The sequence below is a fragment of the Aethalodelphis obliquidens genome, unplaced genomic scaffold (assembly GCF_003676395.1).
Source record: "Aethalodelphis obliquidens isolate GAN/ISIS:26980383/991018 unplaced genomic scaffold, ASM367639v1 scaffold14, whole genome shotgun sequence".
NCBI classification, from domain to species: Eukaryota; Metazoa; Chordata; class Mammalia; order Artiodactyla; family Delphinidae; genus Aethalodelphis; species Aethalodelphis obliquidens.
This window is the reverse complement of record NW_020837958.1, coordinates 28,420,015-28,443,921: the sequence shown is the minus strand read 5'-3', so window position 1 is coordinate 28,443,921 and position 23,907 is coordinate 28,420,015. Positions and strand designations below refer to the sequence as shown.

General features: G+C 36.3%; 1 protein-coding gene across 9 annotated transcripts in view; it reads right to left on the bottom strand.

Moving 5' to 3' along the window:
- Positions 1-23,907, bottom strand: part of PIK3C2A (phosphatidylinositol-4-phosphate 3-kinase catalytic subunit type 2 alpha) — a 105,053-nt gene that overhangs the window by 10,453 nt on the left and 70,693 nt on the right. For all 9 annotated transcript variants that reach the window (XR_003434520.1, XR_003434519.1, XM_027115283.1 and 6 more), the window contains 12 exons: positions 18,351-18,462; positions 17,830-17,975; positions 16,059-16,247; positions 15,501-15,594; positions 14,912-15,006; positions 14,374-14,554; positions 10,890-10,994; positions 7,016-7,108; positions 5,617-5,746; positions 2,977-3,113; positions 1,348-1,517; positions 393-549 (listed from right to left, as the gene is read on the bottom strand). Coding sequence is in view for 7 of the 9 variants with exons in the window: in XM_027115283.1 (XP_026971084.1) it covers positions 393-549; positions 1,348-1,517; positions 2,977-3,113; positions 5,617-5,746; positions 7,016-7,108; positions 10,890-10,994; positions 14,374-14,554; positions 14,912-15,006; positions 15,501-15,594; positions 16,059-16,247; positions 17,830-17,975; positions 18,351-18,462 (1,609 nt within the window). In the remaining 2 variants the exon portion in view is untranslated. The remainder of the gene's footprint in view (positions 1-392; positions 550-1,347; positions 1,518-2,976; positions 3,114-5,616; positions 5,747-7,015; positions 7,109-10,889; positions 10,995-14,373; positions 14,555-14,911; positions 15,007-15,500; positions 15,595-16,058; positions 16,248-17,829; positions 17,976-18,350; positions 18,463-23,907) is intronic.

The window sequence follows — 23,907 nt, the reverse complement described above, 5'->3', positions numbered from 1 at the left end:
TTTTTTTTGGTTTGTTTTTACTTAATATACAACCAGAAAAGCACGGAAATCTTAAAAGCACAGCTTAATGAATGTCCAAAATTTGAATACATCCAGATTAAGACATAAAACATTTACCAGCATCCCAGATGATACTCTCAGGGTCCCTTCCAGTTACTATTACTGCTCATCCCCAGGGTACCCACTCTATCTAGTGACTTATTTTTTTATTTTATATAAATGGTGTCTGGCATATTTCACATGGCAGCAATTTTAAAATATTTCGGTAATAATATGACACTTGAAACTACAATAGATTATATTCCAAAAATCACAAAATATCTATTTTTAGATACTGAAACACAGAACCATTCATTTAAAATTAATTAAATGCTTGTAAAGAACAGAGTTACCAGTGAAAGCAGGTTAAGAAAGAGGTTTGTTTGCTTTCTTATCAAGTTGTAGGCTTGACAGCAGAGGTCCACAAACAACTGGAAACGAATGGTGGGCTTCTCACCCCCATTAATGACATATGCCATATCAGAGGTCAGCACAAAAGGAGCCCGATCCCTATTTAAAAAGAAAGTACATACAAAATATTATTTACAGAAGATATTCAAATAAGTGCTATTGCTATTACATGGCTATTGAACTAAAGCTATCTGAGCCATAGCAGTTTCTAAGTGGGTAACTTAGTATCAGGCAGTTCTGAATTTGCATAATTCTTAAAAATTCACATTTCCCCAGGAAAGCCATCATATAATCTCATTATTTAGGTAGAATTTATATATATTTCCGAGGTGATATTTATCAATCCACCCACAGCCAAACAGAGATCAAATATTAGTTACAAACAAATATAGAGAAAAAATTTGTACTCGTTGCCGTTATATAAATGGGAACATTTCTAATAGGTACCACTAACTAGATAAAATAAAATACACCTTAACTCATTTCAAAGGTTACACACACATACTCATTCTTTCTGTTACATGGTAAAGTCATCTTTTAGAGCCTTTTTCATCCCTAGTTACGCTCAAAGGGAGCTACAAGGCAAAGAACAGCAAGAAAAAAAGCAAAGTTTGGGGCATTAACTTGGTTTTTTTTGAAGTTGATTTTTTAAAATTGTAGTTGATATACAATATTATATGTTACATGTATAATATAGTGATTCACAATTTTTAAAGATTACACTCCATTTATAGTTATAAAACTGGCTATATTCCCTGTGTTGTATATCCTTGTAGCTTATTTTATATGTGTACAAGTATATCCTTGTAGCTTATTTTATATGTAATAGTTGGGGACATTAACTTGTGAAATAGGAAGTGCCTCTATTTTCTTTAGCAATAATAACAATATTAGTACCTTTTGAAGCTACCAAACATCTGTGCGTGGCCCAAAAACTTTCCAAAGTCAATGTGAAACATGTGTCCTGTGCTTCGAAGCATTATATTGTCATTGTGTCGATCACAGATACCTAAAACATAGGTGGCTACACAGCATCCAGCACAAGAATAGATAAAATTCTCAGAAGCCTATAATAAAGATACAAAATTATCTTAGGAAAAAGATTATTTTTAAAGGAGGCAGGGTAACAAAGATTAAAGTAATTTATCACTCGTTGAAAACACTATTATAATCCACTTTCTCAATAGCTTAAACTGGGTTATGGTAGCAGAAGCCAGTTTTTCAAAAGCAAACACCCTTCTAAAGGTGGTTATTGCCCCTTCTCTCTAGCTTTTGTCTTTCAACAAACAGGTAGAGATCCTGTCAGTCCCTACTTAGGGTACACTCTGCCTTTGACCGTCTTTTAAGCATCATGTTTGTGGAACCCTGCTCTTCACAGACTCTGCTACTTACCACAAGTGGTAACATTGGGACAAAGATTAATCTAAATAAAGGAATATTTTTTCCCCTTTTTTGGCTTGTAGGAATGGCATGTGTAAAGAAAGTAAGCTTATATCTTTAAACATCCAATAATATAATGAATGTGTCTTGCTGTCCATTTAGTGACTCCTTATGTGTCATCTGCAAGTTTCTCAAAGCTGGAAGACCTTCTTTCACTTTAGTCCTGCCTGTCCTGGGGATTAAATTAATAATATAATATCACAAAGAAGGATACAAGTTGCATACAATGAGTATTTGTAAAGCAAATACTACAGCAAATGCATTTAGTTTATTCTCAAGATACTACATTTCTGAACGGAACAGTCATGTGGCTCTACAGGTCCATGTGATTAATTTTATTCCATAACCCCCTAGAAATCTTTAGTGGTGATGATGATGATGACGATAACAGCATATGTTTACATAGTACTTATCACAAAACCAGGCATTGCACTAGTCTCTTTCTACACACACACCAGAGTATATGTGTGTGCGTATGTACATATTAAACTCATTTAAAATGCCACAACAAAACAATGATGTAAATACTATTATTACTGCTATTTTACGTATGAGAGAAACAAAAACAGAAAGATTATTTGCCCAAGATCACATCACTGTTAAGTAGCAGAGCCAAGATTCAAACCCAGGCAATGAGATTCCACTATGTTATATTCCCTCTTATTTAGCAAAGCACACAGAAGAGCCAAGTGCATGAAAGCCATTCAAAGTATGTTACTTGACAATTATTTTGGGTCAAATAACTTATTCAGAATCACAGAGCCAATATTACTGTAAACAAATATTAGCTTCTTTCCCCAAACCACGAAGAATTAAGAAAAGGGAGAGCTCTTAAATAGTGTAAAAGACCAACAAAGAACAAAATTCCTCTACTTTACTTTCATAGGTCAACAGATAGCATTTGTACGTATCTATCTGTAAATACGATACATTAATGATTTGACATAAACTAGGATCTCATTAAAACTGAGAAAAATTCACAACTTAAACTAAATGACTAGTCACCAGAGCTGGAAAATGAAAGCACTTAAGACCTATGTAACACATTTTTGACAGTAATTTAGAATACAGAGACTAGCTAATCACCTTTTCATATTCCTCTTCAGAGGGATTGTATTTCCTCAGCCACTCTGCAAGTGGTTTATCTTTAAAGGATCCAGTCACACCATATTCCACTTGGATTTTCCTGAGGGTATCTGAAGCAGGAACTAGCTCCACCATGCCTTTAAAAACAAAACATTAAGATATATGAAAATGTCTCCCCCCCCAAATTTATAGCTTTTGATGTATGACATAAGATACCAGCTAACAACCAACATTTAAAAAAAAAGTCAACTCTGGCAGCCCATGCTAGAAAATGTGAGAAATCAAAATTATTTTTTATTTTCATAAGTACCCAAGATATAGGGCTTCCCTGGTGGCACAGTGGTTGAGAGTCCGCCTGCTGATGCAGGGGACACGGGCTCGTGCCTCGGTCCGGGAAGATCCCACATACCGTGGAGCAGCTAGGCCCGTGAGCCATGGCCGCTGAGCCTGCGCGTCCAGAGCCTGTGCTCCGCAACGGGAGAGGCCACAACAGTGAGAGGCCCGCATACCACAAAAAAAAAAAAAGTACCCAAGATATAAAACTGAATTTGACTATTTCAGACTTTGTCTGTACATCCATGTGCTACCCACACAAAGAATAAGAATAACAACTTTAATTGCAAACTAGATAATACTGACCTCATCAATAAAGTTACTTACAAGATATATGCTGTCCCATTTTGCACAAAAAGCTTTCTCTAGTCATGTACTTGCGCAATATAAGAGTGTTTCAGAGTACATTAAGCCCTTTCAAAGGGAAGAACAAATGAAGATTGTCTTTGTGATATGTTTGAGTCTCAAGTACATGTTTTGTCTTCCTTACTGAAATGTAAATGCTGTGCTTAGGTAGAAAAATCTCAAAAATATGTTTTTAAAGACAAAATCCACATAGAGAACTGTACCTTTTGTTTAAAAGAAAGTATTATGCATGTTGGAATATATACAAAATAGTCTCAGAAAGGGAATTCCCTGGTGGTCCAGTGGTTAGGACTCTGCATTTCCACTGCAGGGGGCACGGGTTCGATCGCTGGTTGGGGAACTAAGATCCCGTGTGCCGTGTGGTGTGGCCAAAAACAATTTTTAAAAAAGAATAAAAAAATAGTCTCAGAAAGCTATGTAAGCAGTTATATTTTGAGAGCAGGCTGCCTAGGAGGTGTGGGAGAAAACTAAGATTTACATTCCAATTTATTCTATTACATGCTATGTGGATATTTTACTATGTGCATATATTTTTTATATATTTTAAAAATTAGTTTTATATATTTTAACAAATCAAGGAGATGCACTGTTATCAAAATAAAAGATACAGACACAGAGACCTGCTTTGAAGAAAGGACTGGAAATAACCAAGAAGGCCAAGTCCTCCAGGCCATCCCAAAAGAAAGCATGCAGGGTCAGGCTGTAATCCTAGTAGACTGGTCACACATGGCAGAGTGAACTCATTTGGATCCTTTGTGTTGTTTTGGTTACATTATCTGGTTTATAGTTCACGGTGACATCCTTTTTCAATGAATACCTGCATCTTGATTCTATGAGTATGTTTAATCAAATTTTTAATATACAAATTTCTAATTTCATTATCAAACATACACATGTAGAAATTACTGTGTACAAAACAGTGGATAAACGTTCATAAATATACAAAGTACTACCACCCCCTGAGGGAACTTAAAATCAATCCAGCAGAGATGACGCAATGTCTGGTAAGTATTAAAGACAACTGCTGAGTCTGGAGAAGGGAGGATTACTATAGACTAAGGTGTTTGTTAAAAACTTCACAAAGGGGCTTCCCTGGTGGCGCAGTGGTTGGGAGTCCACCTGCCGATGCAGGGGATGCGGGTTTGTGCGCCGGTCCAGGAGGATCCCACATGCCGCGGAGCAGCTGGGCCCGTGGGCCGTGGCTGCTGGGCCTGCGCATCCGGAGCCTGTGCTCCGTGACCAGAGAAGCCACAGCAGTGAGGCCGCGTACCGCAAAAAAAAAAAAACAACTTCACAGAGGATGTGAATGTGATTTTTCATTTGAAAAATAACGACACAGTGAGATAACACGAGTGAAAAGCTTTAGCACAGGGCAAATCACAAAGTAAGCACTCAATCATTAGAAACAACATAAAAAAAAGAGGGAGTTGACTGCCTACAGAGTTACATAGAATTCCATAAGAAGAAAGAAGAGTTCAACTACATGAAATAAGTATAGTGACAGAAAAACTAATCCAGTGAAATGGTAGGCTCTTGTTGATGAATGAGGAATCTTGCTTGATAAAGTGACTTCCATCTTATAAAACTTATTGTCATGCAAGCATTTATTAGGGCTACTCATTGAGTTACTATATAAAACCAGCAAGAATTCTTAAACTGACTTGATTTCCCTTTTTTGGCCATACCGCGCGGCACACAGAACTTCCCCGACGAGGGACGTATCCTATGCCCCCTGCAGTGGAAGCCTGGAATCTTAACCACTGCACCACCAGGGAAGTCCCTGACCTGATTTCGTTTTGACAAGATAAAGTCTGCACATCCTTACCTATGAAAGGAAAGTGATAAGGCTGAGATCATAGTGTACCAGCACCAGGACCCTTAGAGCAGGTGCACTCTGAGCTAAATTCAAGGAATAAAATAAGACATAGCTAACATATTTACCTCGATCTCTGCCAGTTGAGAGACATTTGAAAATTACCATCCTCAGATCTAGCCCTTCTTTAAGCCAGATCTTGTCCATAATCTTTATCATTTGTAAAGCTAACATATCTTGCCGAAGATCTTCACCAACCTTGAAATCAAGGAAACAAAATGAAACTTGTACATTTCCAAAAGACTTAATAGGTGACATATAATAAAAGGGGGGTGGTGGGGAAGAGGGAATAGTGAAAAGAGTAAAGAAAGAATAAGATGAACAGAACCACATTTTTATTCTTCTGCAGCATTCTAGAGAAAGTTACTTAACCTCTTCATGTCTCAGTTTCCTGATCTGTACACTTTAAAAGGCTGGGTTTTATGGTATGTGAATTATGTTCAATTTTTTAAAAGGGCAATATGGAAGATCTTTGTGTTGATCGAAATATTTCATATCTTGACTGTATCAATGTCAACATCCTAACTGCAATATTGTAGAACAGTTTTGCAAGATGTTACCATTGGGGGAAACTGAGTAAAGGGTATATAGGATTTCTGTGTAATTTCTTAAAATGAACTACAGTGAACTGCAAACTTCAGTATACAATGATCTCAAATTAAAAGTTTACTTAAAAAAAAGTTAGCTCTCCCCAAATGAATTCTAACTGGATCACATCAAGTTTTCATTTTCTTTTTAAATTGGATAAGTTTAAAACACATAATGATGAATACATTTTTGAGACTGGCCAAGAAAATTATGGAAAAAAAGAGGTGATTTGCCTTAACAAATATTACAACATATAAAATTACTGTATTCAAACAGATGATACTGTTTTAGGAAAAGGCAAATACATCAACACAATAAAATGGAATCTAAAACCAGATCTGAGTATATGGGAACTTGCTATAGACATATCAAAGGTGGTTCAAGAGAAGCTATCTTGATGAACCTCCACTAAATGAACTCACTGAATTAACTAAAACTCTCCATTCTTTCTTAAAAGTAATACTAATTGTGATCACAACACACAGAACTTTGACTGGTAATAGATTACTCTAAAGTACTCTACTCCTGCTGCTTCCCACAGGTAAGTTACACGTTTCCAAAAAGAGTGCCCCTCTCATAGTTTTGCAATATTGCCCTGCACGTCTCTAGGGCATACCATTTCACCTCCAGGTGAAAGGCATTACCTAGAGCTATGATGTACTAACACTTAACTAGCATGGCCATATACAGCAGCTCTAGCCCAGAGTTGCATTTATTACCAAATCCATTTGGGAACAGTTTATCTCAGTAATAATTTTTCACAGTTATTCAATTTAATTAAATTCTAAATAAACAAAATTACTGTTGCAATTTTGAAAAAGGAATTTGAGAAAAGAATTTTTAAATTACCAAAAAACAAAATCACCTTTCTCTGCTCACCTTAAACATGACATTAATTTCTTCCCCCATTGGATCAGCATTCACCATTGTGACTTTCAGGGGCACAGCATTAGAACTGAAGAAGGAACATGACTACAAATACAATATGTTAAGCATTAGAATGATAACACTGAAATAAAAACTTAAAAAAAATTTTTTTTTGTCCAAGGCATTTCTCCTTTCATTTTTTCCTTTGAATTAGGGCAAATGAAATAACGCACGTGAGCTGCTTCTTAGATTATCTGGCAGATAAGAGGTATATAAAGATACTTTTTGAAACTTAAACATAACACATTGTCTAAGCAGAGAAGCAATACCTTAAAAACTTGAGACAAAAACCATTAAAAATTTGAAATATTATGACACTTTAAAAGTGTTATAATCCTTCAACAAAGCACAAAATTTTGTATATGCTTACCTTTCCTCTAAATCAGTAAGATTTGGAATGAGATCTCTACTTCTATTCATGGTACTAGTAAAATTGATAATTAGCCATGGGATCAAATAGTGACACTAAATTGAACAATTTCATTAGCAAAGATCAAGTCTAATATTAAAATTAAACTGGCTAAAAAACTAATTTAAGAGAGCGAGAGCAATTTAAAGGAAACAGCAAACAAAATCCAAGGGGTAAATGTAACCCCCCACCACCTCCAGTGACAGAATTATACAGCTCAAGCACCCACTCTTATATTGAGTTGGCCAAAAAGTTCCTTCGGTTTTTTTGTTTGTTTTTTAATGAGAATGAGCTACTTGCTGATTTTTTTTTTAATTAATTTATTTATTTTGGGCTGTGTTGGGTCTTCATTTCTGTGCGAGTGCCCTCTCTAGTTGTGGCAAGTGGGGGACACTCTTCATCGGGATGCGCGGGCCTCTCACTATCGCGGCCTCTTTTGTTGCGGAGCACAGGCTCCAGACGCGCAGGCTCAGTAGTTGTGGCTCACGGGCCCAGCTGCTCCGCGGCATGTGGGATCTTCCCAGACCAAGGCTCAAACCCGTGTCCCCTGCATTAGCAGGCAGACTCTCAACCACTGCGCCACCAGGGAAGCCCTCCTTCGGTTTTTAAGTAAAGACAAAAGACACATTTTTCATTTTCACCAAGAACTTTTTGAACAACACATTCACCATTTTGTTCCACCACCTTCTGCCATTTTTCAGGCAACTATATAATTCCATCTCCCCAAAACTTTTTATCTTCTTGAGCAAAGAACTGTTCCAGGTGCCTTTTTTTAATACAATATTTTTTAAATATAAATTTATTTATTTTATTTTTGGCTGCGTTGTGCGCAGGCTTTCTCTACTTGCAGTGAGTGGGGGCTACTCTTCGTTGTAGTGCGTGGGCTTCTCACTGCGGTGGCTTCTCTTGTTGCGGAGCACAGGCTCAACGCACCGGCTTCAGTAGTTGTGGCACTCGGGCTCAGTAGTTGTGGATTGCGGGTTCTAGAGCACAAGCTCAGTAGTTGTAGCACACGGGCTTAGTTGCTCTGTGGCATGTGGGATCTTCCCAAACCAGGGCTCAAACCTGTGTCCCCTGTATTGGCAGGCGGATTCTAAACCACTGTGCCACCAGGGAAGCCCCCAGGTGCCTTTTACAGTCTTCCAGGGAATTGAAATTTTTTCCACTCAGAGAATTTTGTAAAGACTGAAATAAATGGAAATCTGAAGGTGCAATGTCTGGTGAATATGGCGGATGAGTGCGAACTTCCCAGCCAAGCTGTAACAGTTTTTGCCTGGTCATCAAAGAAACATGCGGTCTTGTATAATCCTGATGGAAGATTATGCATTTTCTGTTGACTAATTCTGGATGCTTTTCGTCGAGTACCACTTTCAGTTGGTCTAATTGGGAGTAGTACTTACTGGAATTAATCATTTGGTTTTCCAGAAGGAGCTCATAACAGAGGACTCCCTTCCAATCCCACCATATATACAACATCACCTTCTTTGGATGAAGACTGGCCCTTGGTGTGGTTTGTGGTGGTTCATTTTGCTTACCCCACAATCTCTTCCATTCCACATTATTGTACAGTATCCACTTTTCATCTCCTGTCACAATTTGTTTTCAAAAAACAAATTGGGAAATGGGGATTGACATATATACACTAATATGTATAAAACAGATAATAAGAACCTACTGTGTAAAAATAAATTAATTTAATTAAAGTTTTAAAAAAGTAAGTTACAAAATAGTTCATATAGTAAGGGCTTATTTTTATAAAAACATAGTTCATGTAACTAGAAAAAGCCTGAAAGCATATAAACCAAAGTGTATCCAGTCATTTTATGTGCATGGGGAGGTTATAAATGATTTTTTTGTCAGGAAAAAAAAAAAGAAACATTTTCATTACGTTTAAGCAGAGAATTGCATGCGGAAATACAGTCAGGGATTTTTTTCGGACTTCCCTGGTGGCACAGTGGTTAAGAATCTGCCTGCCAATGCAGGGAACACAGGTTCGAACCCTGGTCCAGGAAGATCCCACATGCTGCGGAGCAACTAAGCCCGTGCACCACAACTACTGAGCCTGTGCTCTAGAGCCCACAAGCCACAACTACTGAGTCCGCGCACCTAGAGCCCGTGCTCTGCAACAAGAGAAGCCACTGCAACAAGAAGCTGCACACCACAACGAAGAGCAGCCCCTGCTCACCACAACTAGAGAAAGCCCACGTGCAGCAACGAAGATCCAATGCAGCCAAAAAAAAGTAAATAAATAAATGCATCTACTAAAAAAAAGAAGATTTTTTTCACTTAACTTAGGTGGAACCCAAACATCAAAGCAATGAACATAACCAGGCTGGTGCAAATGATTTTCAACGCTTGATTTGGATATTTTGAGTATGTCGGCTATCTCCCACGTGGTAGAACGTTGATTGTTCTCAATTACAGTCTTGATTTGATCGCTATCGACTTCAACTGGTCTACCCGACCATGTAGCATCATCCAGCGAGAATCTCTAGCACGAAACTTTACAAACCACTTTTGACACGTTCTATCAGTCACAGCACCTTCTCCATACGCCACATAAATCTCTTTTTGCATTTCAGTTGTGTTTTTACCTTTCTTGAAATAATAAAGCATAATATGCCAAAAATGTTGTTTTTCTTCCATCTTCAATATTAAAATGGCTACACAAAAATTCACCAATTTTGATGTTTTTTTTTTAAATGCTCGCTGATATGACAGCTGTCACAATACAATCTAAGAAAATTGTTTCACATGAAGTTAAAGACAACTAAGTGCTACTAGAGCCATCGTACGGAAAAAAACCAAATGAACTTTTTGGCCAACCCAGTATTTCAATGAAGAGTAGCCATATGTCAATTTAAAAAAATTAAATGTAAGACTCCTTTATGGATAGTTGTACCCTAGACTTTCAAAATCACAGACACTAATGGATGAATTAATTGGCTGCTTTTGCTGAACTCATGTTAGAGAAAAATCCACTATTTGTGTTACTATTAGCCCAATTAAAAATATAGTTAACTCAATTTTGATGATTACAACTACTTTTTGATGACTCTAAGAAGTGTTATAAACCTTGGAAGACTCCACCTGGCCATTCACAAGAGAGGAAAAAAACTGCCTACCTGTGACTGGGTACTTTTACCACTGGAATTACAACATATGCAGCTATTACACCATAGCAAAAAATAATTTCAAGGCAGTAAATAATTTTACACTGCTTTTTCTTTCAGGAATGGTGATTAGATAAGAATATACTGAGATAAATATGGATCTTACACAAACATACATCCATAAGTACTTATAACCAACCTATGCAGATATTATCTGCATTTGCCTTAAGCATACCTGCCCATTTGCCTTCTTCCTACACATTATTTGAAAATATAATATGAACTTATAAGCATTCTATGTCACCTTAATATTTAATTCTTTTGCCACAAGACTTGGATTGAGAGGGAGACGGCATTTATTTCTTAGAAAAAAGGACTGTACTCGTTCCATACTCCTTTGGAGGACAACCTATGAAAAGAAACCGATACTGTTAAGTACATAATGAAAATGAAGACCTTTTTATATGACAACATAAATATGATATGGACCCCATTTTTTAAATGCCCAATTGTCAAATGGTCAAAAAAGTTGCTAAAGAGAGTTTATTTTTACTATAATAATTAAAATTATAGCAAAGGCTATAAACATAGGGGGGAATTACATAGGGTCATATTTAACATATTAGTTAATACTCACTAACAAATAGAAATTAAGCAATAACGAGACGCCAATTTTTATCTAAGAGACAAAAAATTTAAGATAACATCCAGTGCTGGCAACAAGGTGGGAAACAGATACTTTCATAATCTACTGGTGGGGAGGGAGGTGTATACTGGTAAGTTTTGTTTTGTTATTGCAATCTAATATAAACTATTATAACTAAAAATATACAAAGCTCTTGATTCAATTATTTCATCTGTAGGAATATCCTATGAAGAAATACTAGCACTAGTGGGAAGCAGCTGCATAGCACAGGGAGATCAGCACAGTGCTTTGTGACCACCTAGAGGGGTGGGATAGGGAGGGTGGGAGGGAGACGCAAGAGGGAGGGGATATGGGGATATATGTATATGTATAGCTGATTCACTCTGTTATACAGCAGAAACTAACACAGCAATGTAAAGCAATTATACTCCAATAAAGATGTTTTAAAAAAAAGGAAAAAAAATACTAGCAAAGGGGCAAACACTTATATATTAAAATTCATCACAGAACTGTCTGGGAAAAGAAAAATGTATAAACAACCTACATAGAGGTAATAGTTCATAATTTATGCTAAGATACCTTGTAATACCATGTAATACCATGTACTCATTAAGAAACATGAAGTGTAACTATATGTACTTACATGAATTCTCCAACATAAAGTAAAAAAGAAAAAAGCAATTTACAAAAAAAAAATCATTGCTGAAAGAAATTAAAGATCTAAATAAATGAAAAGATATCCCATGTTCATGAACTGTAAGACTTAATATTATTAAGACTGCAACATTTCCCAAATCGATCTACAGATTCAACACAATCTTTATCAAAACTCCAACTGCCTTTATTGCAGAAATGGGCAGGCTGATACTAAAATTCACATAGAATTGTAAGGGACTTCCAAACAGCCAAAACAATCTTGAAAAAGTAGAAGTTGGAGGACTCAAATTCCTGATTTCAAAACCTACTACAAAGCTATGGTAATGAAAACAGTATAGCATAAGGAGGGGCATACAAATCAATGGAATAGAATTCAGAGTCCAGAAATAAACCCATATAACTATGGTCAACTGATTTTCAACTAGGGTGCCAAGATCATTCAACAGGAAAGAATAGTCTCTTCAGCAAATGGTGCAGCAACAACTGGATAACCACATGTAAAAGAATGAAGTTGGACCCTTAACTCATAGAATATTAAAAAAAAAAAAGAAACTCAAAATGGATCAAACACTTTTTAAGAGTGAACCTATAAAACTCCTAGAAGAAAACAAAGGTGTACCTCATTGTGACCTTCTATTTGACAACAAATTCTTGGACACGCTAGTAAAAGCACAAGCAACAACAACAAAAAAATAAGTTAGACCATAAAATGTAAAAGTTTTGTGCATCAAAGGACATTATGAAGGAAATAGAAAGATGATACACAGAATGGGAGAAAATATTTGCAAACAGTACATCTGATAGGGGTCTAGTATCTAGAATACATAAAGAACTCCAACAATTCAACAACAAAAAGACAAACCAATTAAAAAGGACTTAGAAAAGAAATTTCTCCAAAGAAGATATACAAATGGCCAACAAACACATGAAAATGTGCCCCAAATCATTAGTCATTAGGGAAATGCAAATCAAAACCACCATGAGATACTACAGATACTACTTCACATCCACTAGGATGACTACAGTTTAAAAAAATGGAAAATAACAAATTTTGGTGGTGATACGGAGAAACTGGAATCCTCATACATTACTAGTATTATACTGGAATTATAAAATGGTGCAGCTACTTCGGGTAACAGTTTCAAAAAACATAGAATTACTATATGATACACTAATTCTACTCCTAGGTAAAGTGAAAACATGTTCAAACAAAAACTTATACACAAAAATTTATAGCAGCACTATTCATTAGTGGTCAAATAATAGAAACAAGCCCAATGTCCACCAACTGATGAATGGATAAACAAAATATGGTATTATCTATACAATGGGACATTGTTCAGCCATAAATACACATGCTAAAATATGGATGAACCTTGAAAACATTAGGTTAAGTGAAATCAGACACAAAAGGCCACATGTTGCATGATTCCATTTATATGAAATGTCCAGAATAGGTAAGTCCATAGAGACAGAAAGCAGATTAGTTCTCACCAGGACCTGGGAGGAGAGGGGAATAAGAAGTAAAGGGTTAGTGGGTGCAGGATTGCTTTCTGTTGTGATGAAAATATTCTGGAATTAGACAGTGATGGTGGTTGCACAACACTGTGAATGTACTATCAATAACAGCCAATGGACTGTACTCCTTAAAGTGGTTAAAATAATGAAGTCTAGTTAAAAAATAACATACGTTTCTATAAAAAATTTTTTTTAACTCCAAACATTTGTATATATACATGTATATATGTGTAAAGTCATATAAAATGACCAAGCAGGACATAAAGCAAACTGTGAACAAGATACCTACAGGGAGAAAATGAAACTGGAAAAGTCCTAATTTTTTAATCCATAAACTTATTCATTTGGACTTCTTAAACATTAGCATCAATTCATACTTCTATTACCTTTACAATTACAAAAATGTTAAAAAGCAAAATCGTGAAAAAGAAACTCAAGAGAACAATTTTGATCAGAAAGGAATTAATAAGCATGGAAATGAAAGGGAACTGAGTTAGGATATAAAATCTTTTCCGACATGTTTTAAGCAACTGTTGAATTCAATCTGCCCAAAACAGCATAAGTGTGTTAGAGTTCTATTGGATGTCTATTGAAAAAGAATAACAACCGGGACTTCCCTGGTGGCGCACAGTGGTTAAGACTCCAGGCTCCCAATGCAGGGGGCCTGGGTTCGATCCCTGCTCAGGGAACTAGATCCCACACCCATGCCGCAACTAAAAGTTCGCATACTGCAACTAAGGAGCCTGTGCGCCACAACTAAGGAGCTGGTGAGCTGCAACTAAGAAGCCAGCTTGCCATAACTAAGGAGCCCACGTGCCGCAACTACGGAGCCCACGAACCACAACTAAGACCCGGCACAACCAACCAAATAAATAAACAAATATTAAAAAAAAAACAACAACAACTTGTCAGCACTGTAAAGATCCTTTAACATCAAAATATTTATGTTCCCTCTATGGGTACATACCTGTCTGGCTGATCCACTAGCCTGCCTTACTTTTTCTGCCACTCCTCCTAAAAGCTGTACAAGTTTTGCCTGCTTCAGAAGTTCTTCTCTGAGTCCTTTTCCTCCTACTGAGAGGAGAGCACCCAAAACATGTTCATATCGGGCACCAAACTGTGCATCATGCAGGGCATCCTTGAGGAGCCTAATACAGCAAAATATTGATGTCAGCCACTTCTGAGAAACAGATTAATGTCTCTCAAAATCAATTTAACAAGTTCAATTTTTGGTATCCAGGAATTAATTTTAAGCTATATAAGCAAGTAAAAACTCAGTCATTATTATAGAGCTCTAACATGCCAAATAATTTTGTAATAGAGGGTTTTGTTATTTTCTGGTTTTATTTCTAAAGACATAAAAATTTAGCTTCTTTATAATAATGACTTCAATGAAACAGCTGGTATCAACAGTAAATAGTCCGAGCATACAGTTTAGACTTTGAGTGTCATCTCTGTAAATAACAGAGACAGAAATAAAGTACTTAAGAAAATTTAAATCTTACCAATATAAATTGTGTGCTATCTGTATATTTCCCAATGCCCTGGACAGAAGGAAGCGCACTAATGAACTGTTCAAGTAAATTTCATATTTCAAAGCCTACATGCAAAGAAAAATAAGAATCACTAGTGGTCAAACCCATACTACGTTGTTAGGATAAAATTATCAAAAGATAAACTATATAAATCAAGGATGAAAGGTGATACTGATAAAAATGAAACAGATGAATTAACTTAGGTGAAATTAATGAAATCAAGCAGAAAAGTACAGACCTGGGAATAACATTCATTAGCTATGTTTAAAAGGCCAATTAAAAAAAAAAAAAATCAAAGAAAAGTTCAAGTCTGGTTTGTTCTGAGAATTAAAACCCGAGAATTAAAAATCCAGGTATATATATATATAGTTAGTATTTTAGTAGGGCAGCTGATAATAGTGGAAAAAATTCACACTAAATCCAAATGCAATACACCTCAACATTCCCACACAACAAAAGTACTTTTAATCAAAACAGAAAGGGGATCCCTTAGCAAAGTCCCTACTCATACAAACTGGGGAGAGGGTAAGGAGGGTAGGTAACCTCGTAAAAAACTCACCTGCACAAACTGTGGAAGAAGATCTGTTAGCTCATCATCACTAATAGCCTCAATCCAGGTCACAGCTAGGGACCTCACTTCCTGATCAGCAAATCTAGAAGCATACCACAAAAATCAAGATTTGACAGCGATTTCTTTCTAATGCAGCTGTTTTTCCTGAAAACACAATCTCAATCTATTCCTGACAAAGAATACTCAAATAGCTATTCAAAAGCAATGCGTTTCTTCTCTTTTTCTAGGAAGAAAATCTTATTGTCCTATACACAAATCCAATTTTGTGACTGTTTAGAAACCTTATGAAAATTAATTCTGACCTACATCATAAAAATATAACAAAGTATTCAAAATTTACAACCTCTCTAGATTAGTTTTAAATGATATGATATCCCTTTTTAATAACCTCAACACAAAAGATGTGTTTATAGAAATATGCATTTACACATTTATACTGAATCGAATTGCTTTCATGTTAAAACAAAGGGAACTAATCCTGCAACATAATATCTTACTGGAAAAACAATAAAACAGAGCAAATAAATTCAGCCACAGTTAACTTACTTTGAATCAAGAAGCTCCAACGCAGTCAGTGGGTGCAATGGAGGCCACTGCCGAAGCAATGAGTAAGTTCTGGCAAGATTAACCCATTTCCAGTTTGGGGCACTTGCTAGTACTTTAGGAAGACAATTTGGGTGTTTGAGGCAATAATAACGTTTCTCCCACAGAAAGGCTTTATCTTCTTTAGAAAGTCTGAATATGTAACAGAATTACATCATTTCTTAGTGATATCATAATGACAGTTATAATCTCAATGATTAAAAATACAAAGAAGAAATTTATTCCTTTTAGGACAGCCACTTCTTGGTAGAATCATTAATACTAATTTGGAATAGAAAAATGCAATGTACAGCAAACACCACTAATTTACCCTAATTTGGGGGATGGAAAGAAATCATTCTGCCTTGATAAAAGAGTCTTAGTTAAGAAAAAGAAGGATAATTCAGCACAATAAAATTTATTGAGCTCCAACCAGATGCCAGGCACTGGAAATCAGAGTTGGCTACGCAGAAGCTACCCTAAGAGACAGCAAGGATTTCATCATTTTATGAAAGTAAAATCAAATGTCATGCCAAAAACAAATGCTATTACAAAATTTTAGAAGATGACTATATAGCTCATTTGAGGAATATTCAAAATAAAAAGAACTTGTCTTGGAAATTCTAATTTACTGTTAATGACAGATGTTTATGTGAATGAAATATTTCATTACTCATCTATCTACCCTTGTGTATATAATCCATGCATTGAATTGAAATGTATTTCACATGGAATACTAAAAAACAAATCAAGTATTGCAAAAAGGTACACAATTAAGTTTCTCCTTCCAATTCCCCTCCCAGTGGCAACTGCCTAAGCTCGTATATTCTTCCAGAGGTAGTCTATTCATATAGAAGCATACACAAAGGTGTATGTAGATTCTTTTTTTCCTATATGTTAATGGTAACACACTATACACACTATCCTGCTACTTATTTTCTTCATTTAACATCTTACATATTAGTACATATAGCTATAACTTCATTCTTAATAGTTACATAGTACTGTTGGATAAATGTACCATAATTTAACCCATTAATGAACATTCCCTATCAGTTTTATAATAACCCAAATAAACACTGCAATGAATATTCTTGTCTCCACAAGCAAATATAAAAGGGTTTTCTCTAAAATACACTATAACTAACTGGAAGTGGAATTGTTAGGTCAGACTATGGACACTGTGACCTTTATAGATTTTGCCTAATTGCTCTCCAAAAGCTTTTAGAGTCCTGCCAACAGTATAATTCCCATTTTCTGTATCCCATCAATACCTTATATAATGAGACATTTTAATTTTCAACAATCTGATGTGTGAAATGGTATCTTGTATTAACTTATAATTCCTTGATTATTGAGAGGTTGAACATATTTTTTCAGATGTTTAAAAGGTACTGTATTTCTTTTCCAAAGAATTACCTATTCATATTCTTGTCTACCACTGTGTTGTCCGTTTTTCTACTTATATGAAAAGGTCCTTCATATATTAAGGATACAGATTATAGTTCCCAATCTATCGTTTGCCTTTTGATTATGTAAAAAAATTGACCTGTACAAATTTCTAAATTTTATGTAGTCATATAGTCTTTTTATACAATTAAAAAAAGAAAAAAAAAAACTTTCCATATCAGGAACATTGCTAAATCATGAACTAAATCAGGGCATTTAATAAACCATTAACTTGAACTTTACATTGTAAGAGATACCCAGGCAAAACAGAATCAAAGGAATGTACCCAAGTGATGAGTCTCTGTGAAGAATATCAAGAAGTTTCCCTTTTACATCATTCTCCAATGTTTCTAAGTTGTGTTGCTGTATAATGCTTCTGTCAACTTGAGGAGCGGTATAAATGATATCAAATGTAGGAGAAGGAAAATCAACCTTAAAAATTAACAGAAGATTAAATTATAGCTGAAAAGTCCACATATTTGCTACATTAACTTGTTTTTGATTGTTCTTAGCCAACAGGGTGATAATACCAAATATTAAATTAATGCTTCTGTCCTTTTATTAAAAGTGATTACCATTACTGGTAATTCTCAATAGCACGTGTACTACTTGGGATTGGTGTAAGTGCATCTTTTACTGTTTCTCAGAAATAGGAAGTGGTTTATTGACATTTAAATTAAATATAGATTCTAAGATCGAAACAAGATCAATTAGGCTTCTTTAGTAACAACCCAGATCATGGTACACATATACTTTTCATAAAGAATTCAAATTTGAACCTTTCCACGTGTCAGGAAGTATCATTACCTGTAACACTATTCTTTCCATCACATATCCTTTTTTGGGGACTGTTCCAGGAACAAGATTTGTATGTGATGAAGTCCAAAGATACAGAAGTTTAGTTCCACATGTTAAAAACCTTCATGAATGTAAACAGAAGAATACTGTGGATTTCATCTTAAAAATTACTTCAAAACTCACAACACACGGTAATGAATTTGAAATGTTAATAATCAAATATTTATTAAGCATCCTCTATATAAAGAGAACATATCAGAAGGAGTCACTCTCCATAGTGTACTTTCACTTCAGTATTTAGGTACTGAAGTATGGGAGTTAGAACAAAAGGAGGGAAGATGAAGCAACATTATCTTGGGAGAATCGGGGCTCAGGATAGAAGACAAGATGGGTAAAGTCTCAGAGTCACCTGTCCCCAAAACAACTTCTATAAATAGGAAGGTGAAGGATAGTCTTTGAAGATCATCTACAGAGGAACACATCTCAAGATGGTGGTTTGGATTTCATAACTGCTCCTTGACTTTTACCATAACAACAAAAACGCATGCCAAGAAAACCAGTATCTACTTTGTGCCAAAGCACTAATCATTTGAGATGAGAAGTTTCATCTGTTTGTGACCAGGGGTCAGCAAATTTTTCTGTAACGGGCCAGACAGCAAATATTTGTGGCTTTCTGGGCTATACAATCTCTGTCAGAGACTCAACTCTGCTAGTATAGTGCCAAAGCAGCCATGAACAATACATTTCAAAAAATGTGTGCTGTGTTCTAACAAAACTGTATTTACAAAAAACAGGCAGTGGTCCGGAGTATGCTGACCCTTGCCCTAGACTACCAATTTACTGTCTACTGAAACTAAAAACATTTACCAATAAAGATACTGATATATCTTTACACAGAAGAAATTTCTGAAAAATAACATGAGACATAAAAGCAGGAAACTATAAACTTCATCACACTTTGCTCATTTTATTCAAACAGCAAATATCCTTTCCAAAACTAGACTCCAGTCTTAATGTTTTCTCTAGCAGGTTAACAGCCTTTGAATCTTTGGCACAGGAATTCCCTGGCAATCCAGTGGTTAGGACTCCGCGCTTCCACTGCAGGGGGCCTGGGTTCAATCTCGGAGAACTGAGATCCTGCAAGCTGCGCGAGGTGGCCAAAAAAAAAAAAAAATCTTTGACACATACATTCTGTCTACTTTAGAACCACCCTCACCCTCAACTAGATTATTTGAAGGCAAATTCTGATATTATTTTATCTGCAAATACTTTTATGTATCTCTAAATGATAAACACTTTAATTTAAACATAATTGCAACAGAAACTTCCCTGGTGGCCCAGTGGCTAAGACTCCGCACTCCCAATGCTGGGGGCCCGGGTTCAATCCCTGGTCAGGGAACTAGATCCCACGTGCCACAACTAAGAGTTCGCATGCTGCAACTAAAGATCCTGCATGCCGCAACTAAAAGATACCGTGTGCCACAACTAAGACCTGGCGCAGCCAAATAAATATTTAAACATAATTACAACAGAATAATTAAAAATAATTACTCAAAGTTATTAGCTATCTAGTCAGCACTCAAATTTCTCTGATTGTCTCTAAAAAAAAAAATTTTTAACAGTTGGTTTGTTTGAATAAGGATACAAGCAAGATCCAACATGTGCATTGGTTGATATGTCGTTTAAAGTATCTTTCAAATCAAGGGTCAACAAACTCCAGACTGTCACCTTGTTTTGTAAATAAACTTTTACTAAAATAAAGCCACACTCATTCATTTACATATTGCCTATCTATCACTGCTTTTGCCTTTGCTTTTACATTTGTGACAGAGACTACATGACCTACAAAGCCTCAACTACTTCTATCTGGTCCTCTTAACAAAGTTTGCCAACTCTTGTTTTAATCCATACATTCTTCTTTTTTATCCCCCGTTATCTGTTGAAGAATCCAGGTCTTCCGTTCTGAGAATTTTCTACATCCTGGATTTTACTGATTGCATTCCTCTGGTATCATTTAGCATGTCCCTTTATCTCCTATATTTTCTGTAATAGATCTAAAGGTTTGATCTGATTCAGGGTTAGTTATGTGGCAAGAATACTTAATACTTTGTAGGTGGTATTGTATACCACTAGTTCCTGATGCATCAAATAAAGAAGCACACATTGATATATCTCTCCTTCTGTGATGTGAAGATAATCGGTTTGTTCAAGTGCTATCAGTCTAAATCATCCATTATAAAGTTCCAGAAAACTTAATCACAATGGTTTTAAACAAGCATTAATAAATCACTGCTTAAATCAATGTCAACCAAGAATGCTTTTGACCACAGTGGATATTTGGCAATGTCTGGAGACTTTTTTGTTGGCAACTAGGGGGTACTACTGGCATTTAGTGGGCAGAAGCCAAGGATGCCACCAAACATCCCACAGTGTACAGGACAGTCTCCCACAGCAAAGAATTACCTGGCCCAAAATGTCAACAGTGCCAAGACTGAGATTTCCTGGCCTAAATCTATTATTTCAGTAGGGGCTGCAAAACTGTAATATTCTGTCATTCCTTCTGCATCTATTAGCTGGAATTTTTCTGTAAAAAACTTTCTCACGTCAACTATTTGGTAATCCTGAGACACAACTATAAAGGAACAGCAGCTTAAATGCTTGATTCAGTTTATTTAAAAATGAGTTAAGAACTCATTTATCATTGAGGTTGACTGAAATGCCTGTAAATCATTTGGCTTTCATGATAGTAACTTCATCAGGCTGTATGCAGGTTATACCTTAAACATAAATTAATTTTAAAAGAATTTCAAGACCAGGACTTCTGATCACTGTACTACAGTACGTTAACAGACTAAATCATTAACACTTTCTCTATATGTATTAATATAAAATCATCTCCCCTCTTAATTTCTGAGCATTTTTTGAATGTTAAATCCTAACATTACCTAGATTGACTACACTACTTGCCAAAGTCTCAAGATTAACGGCATCAGCTCACTGTTTTAAACAGTAGAGTGCTGGATGCAACTATTTAATTGTCTAACAAAAGTCGGGGCTTCCCTGGTGGCGCAGTGGTTGGGATTCCGCCTGCCGATACGGGGGGCGTGGGTTCTTGTCCCAGTCTGGGAGGATCCCGCATGCCGCGGAGCAGCTGGGCTCGTGGGCCGTGGCCGCTGGGCCTGCGCATCCGGAGCCTGTGCTCAGCAGCGGGAGGGGCCGTGGCAGTGGGAGGGCAGCATACCGCATAAAAAAAAAAAAAGTCAACTGCCCTTCCCCTTACTCTTTTGAATTTTGAAAGAATGTCATTCATCCAATAAGAAACATTTATTAATAGTCAAAAAAAAGTTGCAAAAAATGATAGTACTTCTCAAATGAAGTAAAGACTCCTGGTGCTTTCAAGAGCACGAAGGTTTTCAAAACTGACTCATTTATAAAAATTAATGATAATGATATAATTACATTTAATTTTCTCACATAACTATTCCCTGACACTAATTTATCAAAGACAACTGAGGACTTCCCTGGTGGAGCCCTGGTTAAGAATCCGCCTGCCAATGCAGGGGACACAGGTTTGACCCCTGGTCTGGGAAGATCCCACATGCCACGGAGCAACTAAGCCCGTGTGCCACAACTTCTGAGCCTGTGCTCTAGAGCCCGCAACCCACAAATACTGAGCCCGAGTCCCACAACTACTGAAGCCCACAATCCTAGAGCCTATACTCCGCAACAAGAGAAGCCACCGCGTTGAGAAGCCCGTGCACCGTAACGAAGAACAGCTCCTGCTCATTGCAACTAGAGAAAGCCCACGCACCGCAACGAAGACCCAATGCAGCCATAAATAAATAAATAAATTTATAGGGGTGGGGGGGAAAGACAATTGAGAACACAATTCTCCTCCTTTATGGGGCCAATACTCTGTTTTAGAGTAGTCATGGATTATATTTAGCAAACGGTTCTAAATATACATCATTAATAGCAATTTCTTTTTTTAAAATTTTTTAATTTTTTGGCCGTGTTGGGTCTTGGTTGCAGTGTGCGGGCTTTCTCTAGTTGCGGTGAGCAGGGGCTACTCTTCGTTGCGGTGCGTGGACTTCTCATTGCAGTGGCTTCTCTTGTTGCGAAACACGGGCTCTAGGCGCACGGGCTTCAGTAGTTGTGGCATGTGGGCTCAGTAGTTGTGGCTCGCGGGCTCTAGAGCACAGGCTCAGTAGTTGTGACGCATGGGCTTAGCTGCTCTGTGGCATGTGGGATCTTCCTGGACCAGGGCTCAAACCCAGGTCCCCCTGCATTGGCAAGTGGATTCTTAACCACTGTGCCACCAGGGAAGTCCTAATAGCAATTTCTTCAACTGCTTTTATCTAGCCTTTGGCAGTTCAGAATTATGTCAGGTGTCAAATAAAATTTGAGCCCAAAAGAAGTTATAGAATAAAAAAATCTTAAACTGCCTCCTCACATATAGGGGGAGTGACTATAAGAAAAGAAAAATGTGTGAATAAATGCTATATTTAAGTACATAAGAAAAGAATATTTCAAAAACAAAACTTATGAAGTCAGTGTTTCAAACACCACATGATTTTTAAAATGATTACTGGAAATTCAAACTGTGTTTGTCATTTAAGAGGAAAAAGGAAGTAGAACTAGATTAGCAGAATTTTTTAACTCATTTTTTAATTGTTTTATTGTAGGTTAAATAGATCAGTTATTAAGTCATTTCCCCAAAACTGTCCCATGGGACACAATGTTTTAAAAGATGTATTCTAGAACAAAAAAAGTACTATGGTATCAAATAAGTCTGAGAATGGTAATATAGGATAATGTTAAGAACACAAACCCTGGGGCCAAACTGCCTATATTCAAATCCCACTTCTGCCACTTACTAGCTAAGCGCCCAAGGGCAAGGCACTTTGATTCTCCCCTCTGTAAAAAGGGATAATAATAATACCTACCTTCATAGGGTTGTTGTGGGGTATATAAGGCTATGTATACAGCACTCAGACTAATACCCAGCATACAGTAAATGCTATGCATTTATAATTACAGTAATATTATTATTAAACACAGTAGGCTTCTTGACTGCAGAACTTTAGAGATTCTTTAATATGCTAATGTCCTTTATCATGCTCCAAAGTGTTATCACGTGCTATATCAAACATTCCAAACTTATTCAATTAAATTTTTTTTTCATTTAGGAAAACACTTGACGGTCTCATGGAACATATTATTACTTAAAACATAATCAAAATAGCTGAAAGGCCAGCTACATTATCCCAATGGCTATTAGTAGACACAAAGTTCAAAAGGAATTCCTTTAACCCTAAGGATCAATTAATTTTGCATACATGTGGGACTTTTGAAGATTAAAGGCCAGGGGTCCATAGCAGTAAGGGTAGATCAGTTAGGTAAAGGGAATAATATGCAGTTGTAGACTCTCTTAAACTGGAGAAGGATGGGGAAGAGATGCGAAGAGGGAATTCGCATTGTGGGTTTTTTTTAAATGTATCAAAGGAACTTGTAAGACCACGAGTATTATGTCATAACATAATGCTTTCCATAAATTACAATTAAA